At 45.1% G+C, this 25,722-nt stretch overlaps 1 protein-coding gene across 2 annotated transcripts; it reads left to right on the forward strand.

Moving 5' to 3' along the window:
• Positions 1-227: 227 nt before the first annotated feature.
• On the forward strand, positions 228-24,652 carry PMS2 (PMS1 homolog 2, mismatch repair system component). 2 transcript variants are annotated; one of them, XM_082858114.1, is made up of 15 exons: positions 228-301; positions 2,503-2,642; positions 3,317-3,403; positions 3,587-3,689; positions 4,387-4,570; positions 5,796-5,963; positions 6,557-6,654; positions 8,031-8,130; positions 9,708-9,792; positions 11,178-11,333; positions 13,755-14,625; positions 17,670-17,837; positions 20,126-20,226; positions 20,767-20,936; positions 23,494-24,652. In XM_082858114.1, exons 1-15 carry the CDS (start codon positions 279-281, stop codon positions 23,635-23,637), a joined length of 2,598 nt encoding a protein of 865 aa, XP_082714240.1. In that variant the 5' UTR covers positions 228-278; the 3' UTR covers positions 23,638-24,652. The 2 variants fall into 2 exon arrangements, with proteins under 2 accessions (XP_082714240.1, XP_082714241.1); XM_082858115.1 differs by lacking the exons at positions 228-301; positions 2,503-2,642; positions 3,317-3,403; ... (2 more) ...; positions 5,796-5,963; positions 6,557-6,654 and adding an exon at positions 7,397-7,705.
• The last annotated feature ends 1,070 nt before the right edge of the window (positions 24,653-25,722 follow it).

Consider the following 25,722-nt stretch of genomic DNA (forward strand, 5'->3'; position numbering starts at 1 on the left):
CAGGCTGCGGCCACCTCCTTTCCGACCCTGAGGCTGGCGTCCGGGAAAGCTCAGTTCCTGTGCTCTAATTGGCCCCTGCTAATTCGATGTCATGGACTCGACCTTTGACACAACCAATCAGCGAGAAGGAGAGGTGGGAAGTGTTCGTAGCCTTATCCGGAAGTGGCGGGACACAGTGTCGGAAGCAGCCAATGGGCAGCAGGGTGGCTGGATTCCCTCCCCCCACCGTGGGAGCGGCGGCGCAAACTGTTCCGATTCCAGAATCAGGCTCTGCGTCCATGGAGCAAGCCGACGTGCCGAGGTGAGCCGAGCTTGCAGCCTGTACTCGCGGTCGCCCTAAGGCCCACAGCGTTCCAGACCCCTGAGGGGAAAGTGACCGCGGCGCTGGGCGAGCCGGCCGCACGGAGGCCCCAGGCCAGGCTCCTCGGCGCTCCCCCAACCCGCCGCCCTGTGGGTGCGCTTTGAGGTCGGGGTCCGTGGGGGATTCGGCCCGCTGCCCGGACGCCGCCATGCATCTGTGGACCTGAAGCCGGAGCTTGAAATCCCAGTAGACGGAATTAATTTCCTTTTTACCTGGTTGCTCTCTTTTCTTTTTCAAAATTGAGGGTTATTTTCGGGGACGCTTTAAGGCATATGCTAATTTGAGATGGACAGTTTTAAGAAACGCATTGCTTCTGTATCTCGAGTATGTGATTACCGGCAGCTACACCGAATTAGGGGTAGCGAATCTTCGGGTAGCACTGTTGCACTGTGTCAGATTCCTGAATCCAGATTCGCTCAAATAAATATCAGGAATAGACCTGTAGCCAATGGTGTCTTGCCAAATCAACAAACTTTTTAAAGATACTGTATTCCTTTTTTTTTTTTTTTTTTTTTTTTTGCGGTACGCGGGCCTCTCACCGCTGTGGCCTCTCCCGTTGCGGAGCACAGGCTCCGGACGCGCAGGCCCTCCGGCCATGGCTCACGGGCCCAGCCACTCCGCGGCATGTGGGAATCTTCCCGGACCGGGGCACGAACCCGTGTCCCCTGCATTGGCAGGCGGACTCTCAACCACTGCGCCACCAGGGAAGCCCCTTTATTCCATTTTAAGTGGCGTCATCTGCAGTTTTTCCATTTGAGACAAATTTGAGTGGAATTCTTTGCAAGGTCGAATAAGAGTAAAGATGTTTTTTTTTTTTTTTTTTTTTTTAACAAGGGTTTACCGAGGGTCTATTATGTGTTATATGTTGTGGGAAATACCCAAAGATTTCCCTCCCAGGGATGCTCCTGTGTTCAGTTACACCCAAGTTATCAATAAAACCGATTACTACAAATTGCTAAATTAGTGAACATGTACACGAGAGGTAGTTTGCCAGGCAGAGGAGTAGGAGGCTACACACCTGTATGGGCAAGATGCAGTGTCTAAAAGAGCTTGTGATATTCAGGAAACAGTTGTTCGCTGTGACCAGAATGTAGGGGAATTGGCAATGGGAGGATTGGAGAGAGAGAGAAAATAAGGTAGATTGGGGTCCAATTGTGACTAGATTTGAAACTTAATATAGCAGACAGTGGGATGCTAGTAAGTTTTTTTCTTTTTTAAATAATTATTTTTTGGCTGCGTTGGGTCTTTGTTGCTGTGTGCGGGCTTCTCATTGCCGTGGCTTTTCTTGTTGCGGAGCAGGGGCTCCAGGCGTGGTGGCTTCAGTAGTTGCAGCACGTGGGCTCAGTAGTTGTGGCTCGTGGGCTCTAGAGCGCAGGCTCAGTAGTTGTGGCGCATGGGCTTAGTTGCTGCGCAGCATGTGGGATCTTCCCGGACCAGGGCTCGAACCCGTGTCTCCTGCATTGACAGGTGGATTCTTAACCACCACACCACAAGGGAAGTCTGCTAGTAAGTTCTTAAAGCAGAAAAATTATTTGACCAGATTTGTGATTTCTAAAGTAACTCTGGTGGTAGCATGGAAGATTGATTGAAGTAGAGAGAAACCAGTTGGAAAATTCTGAAGGTAGGTACAGCCAGAACTGTGAGGGCCTTTGCTAAGGCAGGAGCTGGCAGCCTGGGTTTGGAGTGGGGATTTGTAGGCAACCATAGGAATAGTTACCCAAGTGGTACCTGATTTCTGAGATGGTTTTGATTTTGACACGAACACTGGATTTCCCAGCAAAATTTTGGCTTTTCAAATTGTGTGGGGAACATTGCTTTCAATTTTCAAGAAAGAAGATCCTATTGTTGCAAAAGATTATTCACCCATAGCCTTAGGGGGATGTGTCTCCTCCATGTAGATCCCAGTTTAATTAGATTTTAAATGTCTGTTTCATTTGAAGTATCTATTCAGAAGACTTTTTGACAGATGTTTAAGGATTGTAGACCAACTTTTATATTTGTGAATATAATAAATGGATATGTTAATATAATGAATGGATTAGACGCATTAACTGTTAACGGAGATGAATCATTTCCCACAGTTAAAACCAGGATGAAAATGCATAATTGCCTCCTTGCTGTCTTATAACCTGTTTCTTTAGTTCAGAACTTGCTAAGGCCATCAAACCTATCGATCGGAAGTCAGTCCATCAGATTTGTTCTGGGCAAGTGGTTCTTAGTCTAAGCACTGCTGTGAAGGAGTTGGTAGAAAATAGTGTGGATGCCAGTGCCACTAACATTGGTAAGTTTGGGAGAGTTTTAAACCACAAGAAATAATCAGTTTATGCTGTTTTATTCAAGAAATGTTTGTTACTGTAATAAGGCAATCAGGTATTGATATACAGAGAAATTATTATTTTTTAAACATAAATTTAGCACATTATTATGTGCCTAGTATTTAGCTAGGTAGTAATAATAATAATAGCGGTTAACTTTTATTGTGTTCTTACTATGTGCCAGGCAGGCATTGTGCTAAGAGCTATACAGATGGGATACCTCATTTAATCTGTAGAATAACTTTATGAGATTGGAATTATTATTATTGTTATAATTATTATCTCCGTTTTACAAATGAGGAAATTAAGGCACAAGGAATTTACTTTTGTTTTGAGGTTATAAAGCTGGTAAAATATGATCCTAGGGAGTCTGATTCCAGAACTTGTTCTCTTTAATGACTGTGTTAACACTGTCCTCTTGAAGGAAAGAAAAAAGAAAGAAAATAAGAACAAAACTATTTTATCTGGGCTAGTAAATAGTCAAGAAGGCCTTTAAAAAATAAAATATACAAAATGACAGTAGTACATTTAAATAAATACAGTTAGGACTCAAAGTTGCATTTTGTAAGTTATAAATACTGTCACTCTAAAGCCTTTTTGCATGGATCAATTTGAGAAATCAATATTTTAAACTTTCTAGAGCTCAGGCTTAAAGACTATGGGGCGGAGCTCATTGAAGTTTCAGACAATGGATGCGGGGTAGAAGAAGAAAACTTTGAAGGCTTAAGTAAGTTGCATTTTACTAATCCTATTTTAAAATATTTGGGCCAAATGTCTGAGAATTGGGGGTAACACTGTCTTAGGAAACACAAAACAGCTTTTTAAAACCAGTCACTTGGGTGGGTATTGTGTGTGTTCATTGCTGTATCACTTGTGATCTCTTCGGCCTTACTCTCCACCTCTCTTTCAGCTCTGAAGCATCACACTTCTAAGATTCAGGAGTTTGCTGACCTCACTCAGGTTGAAACTTTTGGCTTTCGGGGGGAAGCTCTGAGCTCACTCTGTGCACTGAGGTGATGCAATAATTTTATCCACTAACTTGACCCCTTATAAAAATCTCTCTGAAAATTGAAAAGTATGCTTAGAATCATTATTGTTTACGCTTTTCCATCTGAATGTCTCAGCTACTAACTTCTGCATTCTGTTTTATCTTACTACCAACCTAAGTGGTAATACTTCTGAAATGTAAGCAATGAATGAACAAAATGAAGCAAATAGTATTGTAAAAAAGTTGTTACCCTTATTAAGGCAGTAACTTCTCAATTTAAAAGCAAGGTATAAATAATACATTATAGATACCATATGCTATTGGTTTTAATTTATTTTGACGTTGAGGAAAAAATTTAGCTGAAGCACTTAATTAATTACACAACAGCTTCTAAGATTTTGTTAGAACAGTAGTAGCCAAACTGAGAAATAACTCTTTATTGGTGAATACGTAAGTTTTGAGATCTTTTATTTTGCAGTTTAACCAAAATAAGTATCAAGCTTTTATCAAAACAAAACATTTACAGAACTCTCTCACTATCTATTGGGCCAAACCTTGGATTTTATGATGACTCCTTACCCATTTAAACTCTCTTGATGATCTCAGAGGGATCATCACCTTTTTAGGGGAGTTTAGAGAGAACAGAAGCGAGAAAATGAGCACGTGATGACCAGCACCTGGGAGTCTCTAGCTGACTGTGCTCTGCTGGCTTTTTTGTACAGTGATGTAACTATTTCTACCTGCCACACATCTGCGAAGGTTGGGACTCGACTGGTGTTTGATCACAACGGAAAAATCCTCCAGAAAACCCCCTACCCACGACCAAGAGGGACGACAGTCAGTGTGCAGCAGTTATTTTATACGCTACCTGTGCGTCATAAGGAGTTTCAAAGGAATATTAAAAAGGTACGGTAGAGGGCTTCCCTGGTAGTGCGGTGGTTGAGAGTCTGCCTGCCAATGCAGGGCACAGGGGTTCGAGCCCTGGTCCGGGAAGATCCCACATGCTGCGGAGCAACTAAGCCCATGCACCACAACTACTAGCCTGTGCTCTAGAGCCTGTGAGCCACAACTGCTGAGCCCACGTGCCACAACTACTGAAGCCCACACACCTAGAGCCCATGCTCTGCAACAAGAGAAGCCACTGCAATGAGAAGCCCACGCACCGCAACAAAGAGTAGCCCCTGCTCGCCGCAACTAGAGAAAGCCTGCGCGCAGCAACAAAGACCCAGTGCAGACAAAAAATAGATAAATTAATAAGTAAATTAATTAATTAAAAAAAGAAAGTACGGTAAATTCAGAATCCGAGAGCCTAGAGAGTGTGATGCCCAAATGTAGTCCAAGATCACTCAGGGTGGTTTGCACTCCCGTTCATTCTCTTCCCTTGATTCTTGGAGAAGTGCTTAGCTTGCTTCTTCCCCTCAAAGACCTAACTTTTGGGTGATTTACCCTTTTTTTTTTTTTTTTTAATAAATCTGTTTATTTTATTTATTTATTTTTTTGGCTGCGTTGGGTCTTTGTTGCTGCACATGGGCTTTCTTTAGTTGCAGCGAGCAGGGGCTACTCTTCATTGCAGTGCGTGGACTTCTCATTGCAGTAGTTTCTCTTGTGGCAGAGCACGGTCTCTAGGTGTGAGGGCTTCAGTTGTTGTGGCACACTGGCTCTAGAGCGCAGGCTCAGTAGTTGTGGCACACGGGGTTAGTTGCTCTGTGGCATGTGGATCTTCCTGGACCACATCTCAAACCCGTGTGCCCTGCATTGGCAGGCGGATTCTTAAGGACTGTGCCACCAGGGAAGCCCTTTCATAATAGATCTTTGATTGTTTATGCGAGTCTTTCTACAAGGATAAATTTCCAGAGGAGGGATTTCAAGGTCAAAGGGAACATAGTTCTCGATTTTTAGAGCAGAAGGCCTGGACATTTTGGAAATGAGGAAAGTGTGGTCAAGAACCTTATCCTCTGATTTCCCTTTGATACCATGTAGGGAGATTCAACTCATGGATCATTCTGTCAGGAATAATTTGCCTTATTTGTGAGATGATATGAGAACCTTGAATTGACTGTATAACTTGAATCATGCGCTGCTTGTAAGATTGAAGTAACATTGAGTCCTTGCGTTTGTGTTTTTTAAACAGGAGTTCTCCAAAATGGTCCAGGTCTTACACGCCTACTGTATCATTTCAGCCGGCGTCCGTGTAAGTTGCACCAATCAGGTTGGACAGGGTAAGAGGCAGCCTGTGGTGTGCACCAGTGGAGGCTCCAGCATGAAGGAAAATATCGGATCTGTATTTGGGCAGAAACAGGTAGTGGTGGCCTGTTCTTTTGTTTTTTTTCTTGATTCAGGTGCTCAAATCTCGCACCTGGAGCTCTCCGGCAGTCTTTTCACTGATCTCCTAGCCTCTAGACCGAAGCTCACTCTTATCCATCCACCACCACGCAATGAAAATAATCATTCTAAAACAAAAAACTGGGTGGCCAGTTGTTTAAAAACACTTTATTGCTCTAGTGATTGTGGCAGGTTTCTACTGTCCTTTCCAATAGCATAAAGAATAAATTCTAAGAATTGATTTTTTTTTAAACTACGTCCCTATCACAAAAATTAATGTTAGGAGCTGCAAGTTTTAAAATAATCCTTTTACTCTCTCCTTGAAAAAAAAGTATTGTGGGCAATGTATTGTTTATGGAGAAGTAGGAGCACAAGTGTTTCATCTTGCTAATAAATCAAAATTATTTATTATAGAACTGCAAAATGCAACTATTGAGATTCTTTGTCCTCTTAATGTGGATAGCTTGGCTAGGAAGGAAAACACACAAAACCTTCGTTATATCTTCCTTCCTGAAGTCAGGCCGGTTCTTGCTTTATTAGGAAATAACTGTAAACTGTGATTTCTTTCAGTTGCAAAGCCTCATCCCTTTTGTGCAGCTGCCCCCTAGTGACACTGTCCGTGAAGAATACGGGCTGAGCTCTTCCCAGGGTCTGCAGAACCTGTTTTGGTAAGTTAATTGGTGCCAGGAAAATTACGATCAAACAATTTTTTTGAGTTGTTTTTTTTTTTCTTTGGTTTTGTTTTTAAAGATTGTGATTTTAAAGCTTATAGTTTTTTATGTCCATTATAAACTGTAGGCAGTATTATTGCTGAGAAAGAGGATTTATATGGAGGAGTCAGGTTCTTAATGTAAGCAGTATTCTGGGTAACTGGTGCATTTTAGGGGGTTTCTTATTAAATTAGCGTTTGTAGAAGAGGCTCTGTTTAGTGAACAATTAGAATAACTCTTAAATTATGTATAATGTTTCACTTTGTCAGGGCCTGGCATAGAGGGATAGAGGTGCTTTTCCTTTAACTCGTGCCTTACCCAGAATCCAATCCAGCATCATTACTTTTAGTGTAAGAAAAATAGACATTTTTCCATAAGCAGAATTGGGCCCATATTGCTTACCCTCCCTCCACTTGCCTTTGGCTTATCCCTGAAATTAAAGATGGGGATTCATTTTTTTTTTTTTGTGGTACGTGGGCCTCTCACTGTTGTGGCCTCTCCTGTTGCGGAGCACAGGCTCCGGATGCGCAGGCTCAGCGGCCATGACCCACGGGCCCAGCCGCTCCGTGGCATGTGGGATCTTCCCGGACCGGGGCACGAACCCGCGTCCCCTGCATCGGCAGGCAGACTCAACCACTGCGCCACCAGGGAAGCCCGGGGATTCATTTTTTATGCTAAGGTATCATTCTTATGGAAACTCAAATATCCCTGGGGTAAATCTCAGGTGAAGCCCTTAACCAACGCCATAGGAGATAGAAGTTTGCTAACTGAGAACAGATTTTATGTTTTATATTTATCTTTTTGGCCGCACCGTACGGATCTGAGTTTCCCAACTAGGGATTGAAACTGCGCCTCCTGCACTGCAAGTGCAGAGTCTTAGCCACTGGACCTCCAGAGAAATCCCAAGAGAACAGCTTTTGAAAAGGTGGGGAATGTGGGCAAAGAGCCTGGATACAGGTCCGTGGGCTCCCTGGACAGCTTGGTGGGGACTGCACGAAGGTTCTAGAATGTGAGTGTGGGGTGAGACCGACTCCTTGTGTGGAGGCCAGGGATTTAATAGGGAAAGTGAGAGCTGAAACGAATCAGTTTTGAACCCACTGGGTTGCCCATGGAGGATTTGTCAATGATGGGAGCTTTGGAACATTCCAGAGGGTCTGTGTTCCTTAATGATTCACCAGAATGGAGCACAGATACACGTTACCTGAAATGTTATTACTTGTCAGCTCGTCACCCGGGGTTATGTTTTTATTTTTCACTTTGAAAATGTGCCGTTTGATGTGTGTCTGATCCTTTCTGCTCTGGAATCCTGCCCTAACGGCATTAACATTGAACAGTATCTCAGGTTTTATTTCGCACTGTGCTCACGGCGTGGGAAGAAGTTCAACGGACAGACAGTTTTTCTTTATCAATCGGCGGCCTTGTGACCCAGCAAAGGTATTTCAAAATATGGGGGGATTAGTTTTTTCTTTTAGCTTTTAGTTTTAATTTTATTTTTTATTAAATAACATTTTCTGACACAGGCAATTTACATGGAACTTGGGACTTTGACTCAGAAACATTACTTTATTTTTTTTTTCATTCTAATCAATTTTATTCTAAAAACATGTTTTTATGCAAATATATTGATATTATTTTAACAGTGTTATATTGTCATTTTAAAATATTTTTTAAAATATCTTTAAAGTGTCTTGCTGTTAATTTCTTTTTAAAAAAATTTTTTATTTTATATTGGGGTATAGTTGATTTACAGTGTTGCGTTAATTTTAGGTGTACAGCAAAGTGATTCAGTTATACATACACATGTGTCTATTCTTTTTCAAATTCTTTTCCAATTTTGGTTATTACAGAATATTGAGTACAGTTCCCTGTGCTCTACAGTAGATCCTTTGTTGGTTATCTATAAATCATCTTATTTTAGGCATTTAAAAACACCTACCATACAGTGGTTTCAATTATATATATGTGCATACATATGGACACATATTAATAACCAATATATTTATTATCGTAAAAATTATCACTATTAGAAGAAAGTAAACATTTGAAAACATTCACCATTATCTAGACTATTTGGTATAGACTGACACACATGTGTATGCTTTTGTATTTTCTCTTTGTTCTGTCCATTTTCCAGGAAAATAAGGGCCCAGATTACTTCTGCCTCAAACTTAAACTGATCATCTTGATTATAGCACTTTTAGTGGTCAGTTTTGACTTTGCATCTTCAGCAACATTATACCTAGCAGTGAAAGTGCCAAGTCTTAATCACTGGACCACCAGGGGATTCCCCAAAATTACTTCTATCAGCCAGATATGGTTCAGCTTCTATTATTTTTCTTTTCTTTTTTTTTTAAATATTTTTTAGCGTATAGAGTGTAGAAGTTTTTCTTTTTTTCTTCTTTTTTTGGCTGCGCCATGCAGCATGCGGGATCTTAGTTCCCCACCCAGGGATCCAACCCGTGCCCCCTGCATTGGGAGCACAGAGTCTTAACCACTGGACCACCAGGGAAGTCCCTCAGCTTCTAAATTTTTAACCTATATTGTAATTGGTGTGACTTTATGGCTTGTCCCTAATGCCATTTAATAATCTCATTATAAAGTCATATAAATACATTTCTGTGTACATTTGAATGTTTTATGAGCATTTAAACCGCACCTCATTTTATTGACATTTCTTTAAGAGCATCTTGAGTATGGAAAAAGATTCAGTTTTATGAATCTATGATTAAAGATACACCTTTGAAAAAAAAATACCCCTTTGAGAGGAAAGAGGAGACTTTTTTTGGGTGATGGATATCTTCATTATCTTGATTGTGGAGATGGGTTCGTGGGTGTTTATATATGTCAGAATTTATTAAATTGTATACTTTAAGTGCAGTTTGTTTTAGGCCAATTATACTTCAAGAAAGCTGTTCAAAATGTATCCTTTTAACGGTTGGTTAGAGTAGCATGTTATTAGAAACTGGGGAAAGGAAACATTTATTCTTTTCTAATCTTTGTTTTTTGTATAGGTTTCCAGAGTTGTGAATGAGATCTATCACATGTATAACCGGCATCAGTATCCATTTGTTGTTCTTAACATTTCTGTTGATTTGGGTAAGTTCCACTGACACTTCAGTAAAATTGGTGACTTCTTTTTTTTTTTTCAGGCTGCACATGGGCTTTCTCTCGTTGCGGCGAGCGAAGGCTGCTCTTTGTTGCGGTGCGTGGGCCTCTCCTTGTGGTGGCTTCTCTTGTTGCGGAGCACGGGCTCTAGGCGCACGGGCTCGTAGTTGTGGCTCATGGGCTCTAGCGCGCAGGCTCAGTAGTTGTGGCTCACGGGCTTAGTTGCTCCATGGCATGTGGGATCTTCCCGGACCAGGGATCAAACCGTGTCCCCTGCATTGGCAGGTGGATTATTAACCACTGCGCCACCAGGGAAGTCCCTGGTGACTTACTCCTAAAAGAATAAAATGAGATTATAAAGCTCTGATATGACCAGAAAGAGACTTTTATAGCAACAATTAATGGTGATATATATTTTTATAGACTTAAAAAAATTTTTTTAATTAAAAAAAATCTTTTTAGACTTTTATTTTTTATACAGAATATATATCTCCTGCTTTCTACTTGAAACTACATTAATTGTATTGTTCGGAAAAATGTGACTTTTTCACGTCAGCCGAGGGAGAAAGTAGACTAAATGTTCTCCCTGATTTTGAAAATAACTCATTTCATGCAGATACTTCTCTTCTGATTGCTAATATTATGGTTTATTGTTATCCAATATTTTTTTAGGTGCTTAGAAATATATATGTGCACACCTTAAAAATATATATATATTTAATGATATATCCATATTTTTTGGAGTGAGAAAATAATTTTGGGTAATTTTGTGCTCTTTATCCTTAGATGTGAACATTTTCTCTTCCATGTCATTAAAGTTTATTCAGAAACATGATTTTAATAGCTGTATTGTATTTCAATGTGTGGATATATCTTGATTGTAAACTTTTGTTTGTGCCTATTTTAGTTGTTTTCAGTTTTTAGAAATTTAAATACTGTTCTTATAGATAAATCATTACCTATGTTTTTGATTATTTCTTTAAGATAAATTTCTAGAAGTAGAATCATTGGGTCAGTAAATGGGATCCTGTTATACCGATTTACACACCTACCAACAATGTACTAGGTGTTATAATTTTTAACCAGATTCAATAGATGATAAAAATGACATTTTAGTTTGCAATTTTATCATACCTTTTCATGGGTTTATTTGCTTTTTTCTTTTGCAATTTACCTACTCAAATGCTCGCATATTTCATCTCTTTAAAAAATTATTCATCTTTTCCTTGTTTATTTGAAAGGGCTAGTTTTATAGTATGAATATGAATCTGGACATGGCTTTTGGCAAGTGCAAGTGAATAAAATAGTCGATGGGGAAATCTCTCTTGTTAAACGTGAACTTAAACACAATTGGCATCTTTTCTATTTTGCTTTAGAATGTGTCGACATCAACGTTACTCCAGATAAAAGGCAAATTTTACTACAGGAGGAGAAGCTTTTGTTGGCAGTTTTAAAGACGTCTTTGATAGGAATGTTCGATAATGATGTTAACAAGCTCAACGTCAGTCAGCAGCCGCTGTTTGACGTCGAAGGTAAGAGAAACACACGTGTATAAACAGCTTCTAAAACTTGTAGCTGTTGTGATACTTTCCTTATTCTTTCGGAGGCAAAGTTTTTTTGGCATGAAACAAAATCTGTCAGATTTTGATGGGTACCTACCACCTCCATCTCTGCACAGTGCACAAATAGACATGGAGATGGGGGGCAGGCTGGCCTAGAGGAGTATCTGCCCCAAGAAGTGGATCTGGCTGTCAGAGGGGATAATGGCCAACTCAGAGAGGATGTGTCACCCTAGAAAGTACGTAGCTGCAGATTTAAGGTAATCTGGATCACCCAGGGCTGCCTTCTTACCAAGACTCGCCCATTCTCCTTTCAATAAACACGCCCCCATTGGAATTCCCTGGCAGTCCATTGGTTAGGACTCAGCACTTAAACTGCCAGGGCCTGTGTTCAATCCCTGGGTGGGGAACTGAGATTCTGCAAGGCAGGCAGCGTGGCCAAAACCAAAAACCAGACAAACAAAAACACTCCCCGATCTTGGCAAGCCTTTTGTGAATTTCCAGAGTTCTGAAAAAGTTGATTCTGACCATTTTTACCCGTTTTCTCCTATCTTTTATGGAGTAGGGAATTTGGGGGGGCCCTTACTCTGCCGTTTTCCCTCACGTCCCCCCTGTGCATTCATCACTGAGTGGCATGTTGAGATGAGACTTGGCCCAAAGCTGGTTTGACCTCTGTAAAAATATGCACAATCATTGTTTTACTTCCTGATCCTGAGCGAGCAGGATAGTTGGTTTTATTCTTTTGCCTCCAAGCTAAGTGCATCCGGGGCACCTTGCAGGGAGGCGTCCACAGCTGAGCCCAGTAGCCTTCCGTAGCGAGGCAGGAGCTGGCTACCCCTTCTGACAGCCAGATCCGCTCCTTGGGGTGGATACCCTTCTCTAGGCCAACCTACCCCCGAGCTCCACGTATGTTTGTGCAGAGACGGAGGTGGCGGGTCCCAATCACTGTGTACTCCGGCGGGGGGGAAAAGACCAGAGAGCAGCTCAGGAAGCTGAAAATACGTTTGGTGGAAAGCTCAGGTGACAATGGGAGGAAGTCGTTCCGGGATGAGGCTTCATAACGCGAGGGTACCAGGAGCCATAAGCCAGGGGCTAAGAGGAGGCGCGGGACCCAGAGTGGCTCTGTCCTCCCTTTTCCTAACACCCCTGGGGTTGGGGGTGGAGAGGCTGACTTAGAAGACAGTGAGGTGCGCTCTCATCAAGTGCCACGGTCGGCAGTTGTGACAGTCGGAGAGTATGGTGGGGACACAAGCTCCTCAGGGTGGAGCGCGGCTGCTGGGTGGTGGGAGAGGCGCACAGGACCACTGCCACGAGTGCGGCCGAGCTACTGACCTCACATCTCTGCCGCCCACTCTGCATGGGATAGTATGGCTGCGTGCGTGCGTGCGTGCGCATGCGCGCGCACGGGCCCGGGGGGGGGTGGAATGGGGCGGAGGATGGTAGGGAGCATCACGTCTGTGTGGAATGAGCCGGAGGTGGCAGCTCTGAGCGCACTCGCGCACGCGAGCGCACACACGCGTGCGCACGTGCGTGGCCAGAGAGGCCACCCCATACAGAGAAACTGCTCAACTTATCTCTGCATCTTGAGGCACAGTCAAATCGACGCCCTCTTCTTAGCCCTTTCGTCGAAGTACAGCATCCACACAGGAGTAAATGTGTCGTGAGCGCATCAGCCCTGAGATCAGGAAGTAGCACCCGCAGAACCACCCTTGTACCCCTTTTCAGACACTAACCCCCGGTGGGAACCGTTTTCCTGACGTCTAACACCATGGATTCGTTTTATCTGTTTTTAATTTGAAGGCATCCAGTATTTACATTTTTCCATCGTTGGTTTCTCTCTCAATATTTTGTATGTGAGATTCATCCAAGTCCTGTGTGACAGTTCATTTATTCATTCTTGTTGCTGTGCAGTATTCTGTTGTATTTAAATACCACGACTTATTTGTGGACAACTGGGTGGTTTCCAGGATTGGGTTGCCATGAATATAGCTGTCACGAATATCCCCATCCATGGTTTAGGCCAGCACAGGTAGACATTTCTGGTAGGATAGCAGTGCGGGGTCACAGGTGTGCATGTTCAGATTAGATGTTCCCAGAGAGTTTTACAAAGCAGTTGTACCAGTTTCAACACCACCAGCAGTATTTAAGCATCCCATTTGATCCTCAGCCTTGTAAACATTTTTAAAAAAAATTTTAACTGTTCTGATGAGTATATAGTGGCATCACATTGTGGTTTTAATCCATGTGTCCTTTATGGTTCATGTAGAACAGTGTTCACACATTGGATCGGCCATTCGGAGCTCCTCTTTTGTGAAGTGCCCGTTCACGTAAAAGTATCCCCTTATTCTATTTCCGCGCAGCCCCTGATGCCCTTCTCTGTTCACATCTGCTTAGGTCACTTAATAAAAAGGCATTCGGCAGAGGTGGAGAAGCCCGTGCCAGAGAAGCAGGATGATCCCGCCCCATTAAGGACTCGCGGGGAAGAGAAAAGGGCAGTGACCATTTCCAGACTGAGGGAGGCCTTTTCCCTTCGTCACACAGTGGAGAACAAGTCTCGGGGTCCGAAGGCCACCGACCCAAGACGGATTTCTCCACGACAGAAAAGCAGCACCCCACTTCCTAGCGCTTCAAGGCCCCTCTGCTCCTGGAAGCACATCTCTGAACCTCGGGAGGAAGGGGTGACTTCCACTCAGGGGCCCTGTGACCCGATGGGCAGAGTGGACACGGAGGAGGGCTGGGGGCACAGCAGCACATCTGCCGGCTCTGAGGAGGGGTCCAGCACCCCAAAAACGGGTAGCCAGCCGAGCAGTGACCATGTGGCAGGCTCCCCCAAAGATGGGTTTTCGCAAGAAAATGTGGAGTCTTTGGAGAAGTTACCTGAAACGGACGATCGTCTTTCGGGCACGAATTGCCACTTAGATCACGAAGAAAGCGGCTCCCGAGCTAGAGTTTCGCTGCAGCCAACTCAGCTCTCATCCCCAAACGCAAAGCGTTTTAGAAAAGAAGGGGTTCCTTTAAATCCCGATGTCCCTCCAGAGTCCATGAAAACTCAGAACGCTTCAGCGCCCGAGGTGGATGTAGCTGTTGAAATTAACAAGAAAATAGTGCCCCTTGACTTTTCTATGAGCTCTTTAGCCAAACGAATAAAGCAGTTATGTCAGCAAGAACAGCAACAAGAAGGTGGACAAAATTATAGGAAGTTTCGGGCAAAGATTTGCCCTGGAGAAAATCAAGCAGCAGAAGATGAACTAAGAAAAGAGATAAGGTAACAAGTTTTTCCACTCGCCAACTTCTTTTCCTTGCCTCTCACATCCATCACATTAATTTTCTTTAAAGAACTCTGACCAGGCAGTTCTGCAGCCTGAAATCTTACAGGAATTTTTTTCCTTAGGTTTTCTCTGCACATCTTTTCCATCGGGTCCAAATCAATCAAGGCCTTCTTCACCCCAATTTTATTCCTTTTCCTGGAGGTTTTCAGCGCATGGTGACTTCTCCCTGCATTGAATTCAGGGCAGCTTTGGGGAACATTGCTATTTCCCATCTTTCCATTTTAACATGTATGAGGAAAACATCACATTATCAAAGCTGTGATTTCAAGAAGATTGCATCAGATAGGGTTAAGTAAAAAAGTCAATTTAAAGAAAAATCTTCACAATACAGATAATAGCAAACACTGGTCACCAGCACTTTCTTGACAGTAGTCGTGTCCAACATTGTGACTCTTAAAAATGATGAATTCTTTTGAAATAGTGTTTATTTTTAAAATTTTCTCTTTGTTTTGTGTCACCAGTTACTGAAATGTGCTGTGCACAGTGCAACTCAGCAAGTACGTTGCATTTTTATAGCACTTTTAGCCTGGACCACACAGGCTTTGCCTGATTTCAGTTGTAAATTCTTTACCGAGTATTATATAATTTCTTTGTTATTCATAGTGCCTAGCTTACACGGAGAAGGGTTTTCAGGAACCTTTATTTCTTTTAAAAGGTGTGTAATTAATGGAAATGAATCTCTCTGGTTGTGAACTCAGAGGGAGCCAGTGAAGAGAGCCAGGTTCCTTAAATATTTTTAAATAGAGATTTTAATTAAGTTTGCAAACATGTATTGCTCACCAGTTACCATGATTTTTAAACGTTAGTATGCCTAAGAATCACTTGGAGAGCTTGTTAAACAAACAGGACCTATGTATGGCCAGATTCCAGTGTTTCTGCCTTAGTAGATCTGGCGGGTCTTGGGTGTGGAGCCCAGGAATCAGCATTTTTGACAAGTACCCCAGAAGGTCACATTGAGAAGCTGATCCACAAGGGTCTGGCATTGGCTTCTGGCTTTCAGGGCACGGCTGTTGGATTGGCTGTACTTCTGAGCTATTGGTCTGATGAGGTTTATGTTTTCCTGCGAAGCACAGGAAAAAGTATTGAGCTAAAGGTTAGGCGGCAGTGAAGATACTGAGGTTGTGTTTACCAGCTCCTGTTTCTGCATTTTGAATTATAACTAAATATACCAAGCTGTAAAACTTTGTTTCTTTAAGCCAGATGCTAGGTTCTAGTTTATGGTGGGAGATACACCTGCCGAAGACACAGAAGACCCGGGTCTTCAGGCCGGCACAGGTTCTTCCCATGGGCAATCTGCCTGGGGAACCGGAGCAGACCCAGGCGGTTCCTGGAAGAGCAATCAGAGGCAGGGAGTTGGTATTTGTGCCAATTACCAGTTTATTGCCTCTCAGTTCCAAATCCACTCTTTGCCCTGCTTTGCAGTCCTGGAGGCTGAACCATGTAAGCATTTCTCCTGGTGCACTGTTAGACTTGATCAGCAGGGGGCGCTGGAGGGACACTGCAAGACAGCAGGAGCCGCGGCTTCTCTTGCTCCTGTGATGCCCTTGTCTTTTCCTCCTACAAGGCAGCCACTGGCAGCAGGCAGGAGGCCCAGCAGTGCTTACTCTGCTACTCCAACCAACTTATTTTCATTCATAAATGAACGAAATGCAGCCACACCTGTTCCAACAAAGTCTGAAGCTCAGCCTGGGGTGGGCAGGGGGTGGGGGGTGCTCCGCATTAGAAGGATCGATATCCACTATTGACAAAAAGGTACTTGTATACAGGTAGCCCTCCATATCCGCCGGTTCTGCAACTGCAGATCGAAAATTTTAAAAAATTCCCGAAAGTTCCAAAAAGCAAAACTTGAATTTGCTGCGTGCTAGCAACTATTTTACATAGCATTGACATTGTAGTAGGTATTATGAGTAATCTAGAGATGATTTAAAGTCTATGGGAAGGATGTGCATAGGTTATATGCAAGTACTGTGCCGTTTTATGTAAGGGACGTGAGCATCTGGGCATTTTTGTTTCCTGGGGGTCCTGGAACCAATCACCTGCATATACCCAGGGACAACTGTACATATTGGTAGGAGTGCAAACTTTTATAGATGTCCTATCAAAGTAAAGTGTACATATATAATAACACATCTAGGGATTTATCATACAGATACATCCACAGTAGAGAAGATCTATGTAGAGGGATGTTGCACCTTTGTTTGTGTTTCTTAAAATGGATACAACTGAAGTGTCCTTTAGAGAATTTGTCAGACAAATTGGTACATCCACATAATGAATTCCTACATGGACATTAAAAAGAATGAAGTAGGTCTCTATGGGTCTGAAAAAATATCTGAGATGCATTGTTAAGTGATGAGAGTGAAACGGTGTGAAGAATTGATTCCATTTTTTGTTTTGTTTTTTTGTTTTTTGCGGTACGCGGGCCTCTCACTGTTGCGGCCTCTCCCGTTGCGGAGCACAGGCTCCGGACACGCAGGCTCAGTGGCCATGGCTCACGGGCCCAGCCACTCCGCGGCATGTGGGATCTTCCCAGACCGGGGCACAAACCTGTGTCCCCTGCATCTGCAGGCGGACTCTCAACCACTGTGCCACCAGGGAAGCTCCATTTTTTTTTTTTTTTTAAATAATGTATAGTCAAAGGTCTGGAAGGATATGGACCAAATCATTAATAGTAGTAACTAATGTCACCTGGAGAGTTGGAGGAATGAATAATGTTATCCTTAGAAAGTGGGATTTTTAGGGACTTTGTCTATTTTATGTTTTTGTACTTTTTTATTAGTGTTTTATAAGCAGAGAACGAATCTTTTAAAATGTCTTCTAAAATGGGAATTCCCTGGCAGTCCAGTGGTTAGGACTCCGTGCTTTCATTGCTAAGGGTGTGGGTTCAATCCCTGGTTAGGGAACTAAGACCCCACAAGACGTGCAGCGCAGACAATAAAAGAAATTAAAATGTCTTCTAATTAACATTTTCTACATGCAGCAAAACGATGTTTGCAGAAATGGAAATCATTGGTCAGTTTAACTTGGGATTTATCATCACTAAACTGAACGCAGATATTTTCATAGTGGACCAGCATGCCACGGATGAGAAATACAACTTCGAGATGCTTCAGCAGCACACTGTTCTCCAGGGTCAAAGGCTTATAGCGTAAGTTCATTTCAGTGTTCAGAATTCTCAGTGTTGTTTCATCCCCAAATTTAAGATCTCTTAGCTATAAGTGTGCCTATCTTTATCTCTGTCTAAACCTATCTATACCTATCTATCTATCTATCTGTATTTTTTGGCTGTACGTATCCTTACAGCAGATTTTTACACTTTTTGCGTAATAATAGTCATACCTGCCATTTATGGAGTGCTTATTTGGTGCCAGGCGCTGTTGAAGCAATTTATATTTAATCCTCACAAACGTTTGAAGTAGTTACTGTATATTACCACCAACATCTCACAGGTGATAAAACTGAGAGACGTTTAATAACTTGCCCAAGGTCACACAGCTAATGGATTCTTTAAGTATCAAAAGATACTTAAAGTTCTTTTAAGCTGTTCAAAAATGCTGATCACTGGTTGGCCAGAAAATCCTTTTGATGAAGAACAATTTATAGTACAGAGTATATCTACTTAGAGTACATGGAGTTCACGTGTTCAGAAGGTCGGCAGTGCCTGTGTGTCTGTCCTCAGCTGTGGTAGAGCGGTACCAGTGATTAGTCACTTCAGAATTTGGTATTTATCTCTTTTGCCAAATTGAATGTTTTACACTGACCATTTTACAGGGTGGTGTGATGGTGTAGCATATAAACCAGAAGTCTTTCCTTAAGCGAAGTCGTAAGGAGAGGTCTTGGATTTTCATTTCGGAAATTAAACTACGTAATTAACTCAGATCCCAACGGCAGCAGATCCCAGCATGAAGAAGTTACCACTAAAACAGCCACTCAGCTGGAAAACATACCTAGTTTATTTGCTGAGTACTCTGTGTCCTACAGAATGGCTTAATTATATTTATTTTCAGTAGGAGTAAGTAGTAATAGTAAAGACATTGAATGAGCCACTGTATAATACTGAGCTATTCCTGCCCCTGTTACAGAGGTCGTTTATTTTTTAGCCATTTGGTGTAAGTACGGTCTCATTTGTGGCATTTCAAGTTGACCTGGATAATCACAGGCCACTGTGGGTCCCATGTGGATCACACTTCAGGATGAAAGGATAAAGACCACGACTGCATCCTTTCCTACTGGCCCTGCATAGTTTGGCCCTGATGACCTCTTCAGCTGTTCGTAAGCCCTCTTCTCCTGTTCTCTATACTCTGTCCATCCTTCCTTTTCCCTTGACAGGCCTGATGAATTCCTACAGAGCCATGAAGCAGAATGAAGCAGATCTTTGTGTGTGGCTCTGGGAACATCCATGGTCCATCCTAGGGCCTTTTTACAGACTGTCTCTGCCTAGAATACTTGCCCCTGCACCCACCCCTCACCCCCGTCACCTGATAACTGCCACTCAGCCCCAGATCTCAGCTCAAAGGTCACTTCCTCAGAGAAGCCTTCCCTGATGCCCTCTCTCTCCAGGCCAAGTCTCTCATGCTCTGTGCTCCTATGGCCCTGGGTGTCTCTTCTTCCTGATTCTCAGTGTAGTTTGTAATTACAATTTGTTTGTTTGACTGTTTGATCAATGTCTTTTTTTCCCCACTAGACTGTTTGTTTCATGAGAGCAGAGAACGGGTCTGTGTTTGCTCACCTTTATATCTCCTGCTTTAGCGGTGTCTGTCTTACTAAGCACTCAGTAGATCCAAGAGGAGAGATGGTTGGATAAAGAATGCAGGCAGGGGGGACTTCCCTGGCAGTCTAGTGGTCAAGACTTCGCCTTCCAGTGCAGAGAGTATGGGCTCGATCCCTGGAGCTAAGATCCCACATGCCTTGGGGCCAAAAAACCAAAACATAAAACGAAAGCAATATTGTAACAAATTCAATAAAGACTTTAAAAATGGTCCACATCAAAAAAAAAAAATCTTTAAAAAAAAAGAATGCAAGCAGAAGGAGCAGGATAGCAAAACAGATGCTGTTTCTTCTGTTTTCAAATGTCTGTAGTGACCGAACCCAACTTTTCAAATTGTCTTTATTGTGAGGAGGAAAAGTAGCATTTTTAGGTCATATCGTTATCTTGGAGAAGAGAATTAAAAAAAAGACAGTCATTGGCGTGGCATGGCAGATTGAGGAAAGGCAGGCTACTTTTGGAGTTACTCTAACTTCTAAAAATAACTTAAAAAAAAATTAAAAGGAAATGCTCGGAGTTTTGTGACAGGAGAGGCTCATAGCTGGAAGCATGTTATTCGTGTTGCTTTTTGAAATGAATTCAAAGAATCACAGAATTGTTGTTTTAGTTTCATTTCTGCTTTAGAGCCAAATGTTTGACTTCAAGGTCTAGTTTGGGTCTCTGTTTTTCAGACCTCAGACTCTCAACTTAACAGCTGTCAATGAAGCAGTTCTAATAGAAAATCTGGAAATATTCAGAAAGAATGGCTTTGACTTTGTTATCGATGAAGACGGTAAGTTATTACTTAGGACTGTAGAACTGTGTCCTTTTAGAGCTGAGAACGATCTTTTTTTTTTTGATAAATTTATTTATCTTATTTATTTATTTTTGGCTGTGTTGGGTCTTCGTTGCTGCACGCGGGCTTTCTCCAGTTGCGGCGTGTGGGCTTCTCATTGCGGTGGCTTCTCTTGTTGCAGAGCACGGGCTCCAGGTGTGTGGGCTTCAGTAGTTGTGACTCTCGGGCTCTAGAGCGCAGGCTCAGTAGTTGTGGCGCACAGGCTTAGCTGCTCCACGGCATGTGGGATCTTCCCGGACCAGGGCTCGAACCCGTGTCCCCTGAATTGGCAGGCGGATTCTTAACCACTGCACCACCAGGGAAGCCCGAGAACGATCTTTGAGGTCATACACTTCAGCGTCTTTTTTAAGAGATGAACATGCTTCCCCCCAAAAGCGTTTTGCTTCTGCCCTCTCTTTCAGATGTTCCTTACAAATAGCACCCAAATGAATCGGATTTTTCAAATGACGGCTTTTTCTCCAAATTTTCTTCTTTTAGCGCCGGTCACTGAAAGAGCTAAATTGATTTCCTTGCCAACTAGTAAAAGCTGGACCTTTGGACCCCAGGACATAGAGGAACTGATCTTCATGCTGAGCGACAGCCCCGGTGTCATGTGCCGGCCTTCCCGGGTCAGGCAGATGTTTGCCTCCAGGGCCTGTCGGAAGTCTGTAAGTAAAGCAAGCTTATTTGCAGGAGCCTGGCGGGTCTGCTCCAGCTCATGGGCCTTGGAAGTTCTCAGTTCAGCCCCTGACTTGTCAGCCTTATTAAATGTGGGTGATGGTCGCTCTGGGCTGTGTACGTAGAGTCCCATTGTCCTCAGCCATTGTAACACGTAAGCCCTGCACGTCTGCCTTAGGTCAGACCTCCGACCCATAATTACTGCTGTTTCTCAGCGTCCCTGAAGCAGTGTCCTCAGAGCTTTCGTCACTCCCACGCAGTTAGCTGGGGATCCACGTTGTTCGTCTATGGACCTTATGGGCATTAATGACACTGGTGGGTAAAGATTAGGGGCCGCCAGCCCTCAAGGGCCCTGCACGAGATTATCCAGAACCCTGCAGTCGGCTCGCTTTTCGCAGGAGCCCCAAGGGCGGGCACTGCGTATTGTCTGGCTCCCGCTGCTCAGACTGGTTCTAGAAAACGCTAGCAGTGGTAGGTGATGAGCCTGATGTCAAAGCAGAGCACGTGTGTTTGCATCACCTGGCCCACCCCTTCATTCACTCAGCAGAGACCCCCTGGCCCACCCCTTCATTCACTCAGCAGAGACCCCTTAAGCCCCCGCTGGGTGGCCGGCCCTGGTCCGGGTGCTGGGGGCACAGGTCGGCAGATGAGGTCCTTGCCCTCGTGGAGCTTATAGTTTAGTGGGGGAAAGGAACATAACATTAATAACGGCAGCCTCAGATACAAGTTCGGTAGAGAAAACAGTATGGGGGTGGGGAGTGAGCACCGGGAAGCGAGGCGGGTGGTCGCGGTGAGGCTGTCTGAGGAGGTGACCTCCCAGCTGACGCTTGGAAGGTGAGCTGGAGCCCCTTGGGAAAGAACTTTCCAGATAGAAGAATTAGCAAGTGCAAAGGTTCGGGGTGTTTGGCGAAGCCAGAGGCTGACCCCGTGTGACGGATGGGGGACCAGGATGGGGGTGGGGCCCCATCCGGGGACCCACTTAGGGTCCTTGGGATCCTGGTCCGAACCTGGGTGCCTGCGCTGCACGTGTCAGGAGGTGCTGGAGGGTGGCCATGGGAAAGAGACCACAGAGAGGGTGTCACAAGGGAGCTGAGGGAGGCGGGGCAAGGGCTGTGGCGCTGTCGCCTTTGGGGGTGGCGGGGCTCAGCGTGCTCTGTTACACGCGTTGTATTGAGAGCCTATTAGACGTGAGAGGAGGTGTCTGAGAGCAGTCACGTCAGTGAATCCAGAGCCAGGGGAAGTGTCAGTGCTGGGGAGAAAGGTTTAGGTTTTCTAAGTTACGGCCATGGCGTCGGATGAAATTCCTCCAGGCAAGAGTTTGATGAGAGAATAGGGCCCCGGACCTGACTTCAGCCACAGGTGGTTCTTTGATAAAGGCCTAACCTTGATCTCCCCATCCTGGAGTCGGGGGTAGGAGTCAGAGCTGGGCCTGGCCTGTGCTGATGGCCAGGTGTTCACAATGCCGTGTCCTCGTGTGATGCAGAGATCTTTGGGGCCACGGGCCGCTCCTCAGTCCCCACGCTGGCGGGTCCCTGGCGCCGCAACGCTGTCTCCGCACAGCACAAGGGCTGAGGGGGGAGGGCTGTCCTCTGCTGCACCCGTGGGCCCCGTGTCCTACGCTCGGCTCTAGCCACGCCTGCCACACCATCTCCTTCCCGCCTCAAGTCCTCGCTCGCTGTCCCTCTGCCTGGATGCCCCGCTCCGCACGCCTTCTTCGCCCACCTGGCCCCCTCCCATCCTCTGGCCTCCCTGAGCACCCAACTGAAGTAGCCTCTCCCGGGTGCTCAGGCACAGCCCGAGGGCTACAGAGGACAGACAAGGCGAGCTGTTTCATTGCAGGGAGGCAGGGACATTTGAGCAGCAGTCTGCGGGAGAGGGAACATGAGAGCTGTAGATATCTGAGGGAAGCGTATCCTGGGTAGAGGGCACAGCCAGTGACAAGGTCCTGAGGCAGGTACTCGCTTTATGGGCTTGTACTAGAGGCAAGGGGGTGCCGGTGTGGCTGCAGTGGGGGCGGAGGGGCTGCTTGCTCGCAGGTGTGGGCAGTAAGGCCAGTGAGGGCCAAGTCAGGTGATGCACTTGGGCTTTTATCCAGGTGGGGGGCGGGGCTTCGAAGAGGAGCCACGTGATCTGACGCGCCTTTAAGAGGAATCACTGGCCGCGAGTGGAGGACGAGTTGAAGGGAGAAGGAGGAGGGTGGGGAGGCCCGTTAGGAGGCCACTGCAGTTGCCATGGTGGGAGGTCGGGGCGGCTGGGATGTGGATGCTGGTGGAGCTGGTGAGACTGGTTGGTCCTGGATGGGAGTGGTCGGCGTCTCTCCTGAGGATGTGCTGCCATGACAGAGCCACGGAGGGGCTGGATGTCACAAAGAGGCCGAGGGCTGAGATACTAGAGGGTAGGGTTCTTCGGGGGAGGACTTTTCAGGGAATTGTTGCTTTTGTTGTAATCTTGTCCAGCCTCTTTGTAGAGAACAGGGCTTCTGAAGAGTTGCTTTTCTAACCAAAAACCAGTAAAACTTTAATGTAAGCCATCATGTCTCACATGCAGGTGATGATTGGAACTGCTCTTAACACAAGTGAGATGAAGAAACTCATCACCCACATGGGGGAGATGGACCATCCCTGGAACTGTCCCCACGGAAGGCCCACCATGAGACACATTGCCAATCTGGACATCATTTCTCAAAACTGACAACATTTCTCTCTTTCTTTTCTTTTCTTTTTTTTTTTTTTTTTGCGGTACGCGGGCCTCTCACTGTTGTGGCCTCTCTCGCTGCGGAGCACAGGCTCCGGATGCGCAGGCTCAGCGGCCATGGCTCACGGGCCCAGCCGCTCCGCGGCACGTGGGATCTTCCCGGACCGGGGCACGAACCTGCGTCCCCTGCATCGGCAGGCGGACTCTCAACCACTGCGCCACCAGGGAAGCCCTAACATTTCTCATTTTAAAGAGCTATTGATCTTATTGCAGATTTTTCTGTTTTTCAAGGCAGGGTTTTAAGTAACCATTTTGGGGTTTGTTTCTCAATGAACCTGCTGCTTAAAAATGCATCAGGTCCGTTTAGAAGTGATCTTGAGAACTTTTTCAATCTATATGGAGCATTGCTTGCAACATTTTTTGCTTCACATTTGAACATACGTGTGTGTGTGTGTGTGTGTCTGTCTGTCTGTGTCTGTGTGTGTCTGTGTGTGTGTGGTGTAGCAGCAAGAGCATGTTTTACAAAAAGAGAGCACTTTGGAAGTCACCTAGACTTCTGCTCTGGCCCGACGTATTTTAGCCTGCCACTTTGAGCTCCTAATGATGATTAAGCCCATAATGGTTTAACTTCATAAATTGAAAATTATGGTCCTTTTGAGTTAGTCATTTTCAACCCTAATGCATATTAAATTTAGAAAATAATCCAAAGATACCCAAGGGATATTCTCTGTCCAGCTGGAAGAAATCGACCAGGTGGGGTGAGGTCTCTTTTGTTTTTTTTTGTTGTTTTTGGCTGCGCCGCGCTGCTTGTGGGATCTCAGTTCCCTGATCAGGGATTGAACCCAGACCACGGCAGCAAAAGCCCGGAATGCTAACCAGTAGGCCACCAGGACACTCCTGGGGGTCTCTATTTTTAAATGTTCTCCGCTGCAGCCAGGGTGGCAAAGAGCGTTGTAGGCAAGGGGAAATAAAAGGCTTTGATTTTTCTGTAACTTTGATGCTGTGATTTGGTTTTCTGGGAGTGTGAACTGCAAGATGGTCTAGTTACTGACTGGTACTGGAGGTAGAAGAATCCCTGTGTGTTGTCAAATGGTTTTTCATGGAGTCTCGTCCCATTTGAACTCTGCTAGAAATGGAAGTAAAAATGCCCTCTGCGGGGTCCAGATGGCGTTTGGGGTACAGTGCCCAGTGTGGGCCTCCCACCCACACCCTGCTCTCGACCTCTCTGCCCAGACAGTGGGCTTCCTTCCATTTGCAAACTTAGAATTCCTTAAGTGTAAGGAGACAGTCAAGTAATGGTCATTGCCACTTGTGCAAGCACTGCACTGGTGGACCTGTCCGAAAGATTTAATATTTGCAAGAACTCTGCATATCGGGGTTTGTGGGAGGCAGGCCTTCCCCAGAGACCACCTGTCCTCATCCCAGAACCCTTGAAAACCTGCTCTATGTGGCCAAGGGGCTCCGCAGGTGAGTAAGGGAAGGGTGGTGAGATGGGGCGAATACCCTGGGTTGGCTGGGTGCGCCCCGTCTAGCCCGTGGCTTCTGAAAAGTGGAGAACTTTTCCCAGCTGAGCCAGAGAGAGGAACGTTGCTAATTTCAAAGATGGAGGAAGGCGACCTCTAGAAACTGGAAAAGGCAAGGACATAGATTCTCTCCTGGAGCCGCCAAAGGAACCAGTCCTGGTGGTTTCCTAACTTACAGAACTGTGAGATGATAAACTTGTGTTGCTTTAAGCCACTAAGTTTGGGGTAATTCGTCTAGGGCCATAATGAAAAAGTAACACCTGAGTTATTCTAGTGAGAGAGGCCTCGGGCGCGGCAATTAGTAGAGCTGGGAAAACCCTGGTCAGGTGCTTCCAGCTTCAGCGCTCTGCTTTAAGGGCTGAGCACGCTCGGCGGCCCGTTTAAGAGTGGGGCGGGGCCTGCGGTTGCCTGGAGACCGGCAGGATCAGGTCGCCGCGCCGCCTCCGTCTGGGATTGGCAGAGTCCCACGGCGTCCCCAGCGAGGTGAGCGCCCCCGCGGGGTCCCGGGGTCCCGGGTTCCCAGGCCGTGGTTGCGCCGTGACGGACACGACCTTGCCTT

Source organism: Leucopleurus acutus, assembly GCF_964270905.1.
Source record: "Leucopleurus acutus genome assembly, chromosome: 16".
Classification (NCBI taxonomy): domain Eukaryota; kingdom Metazoa; phylum Chordata; class Mammalia; order Artiodactyla; family Delphinidae; genus Leucopleurus; species Leucopleurus acutus.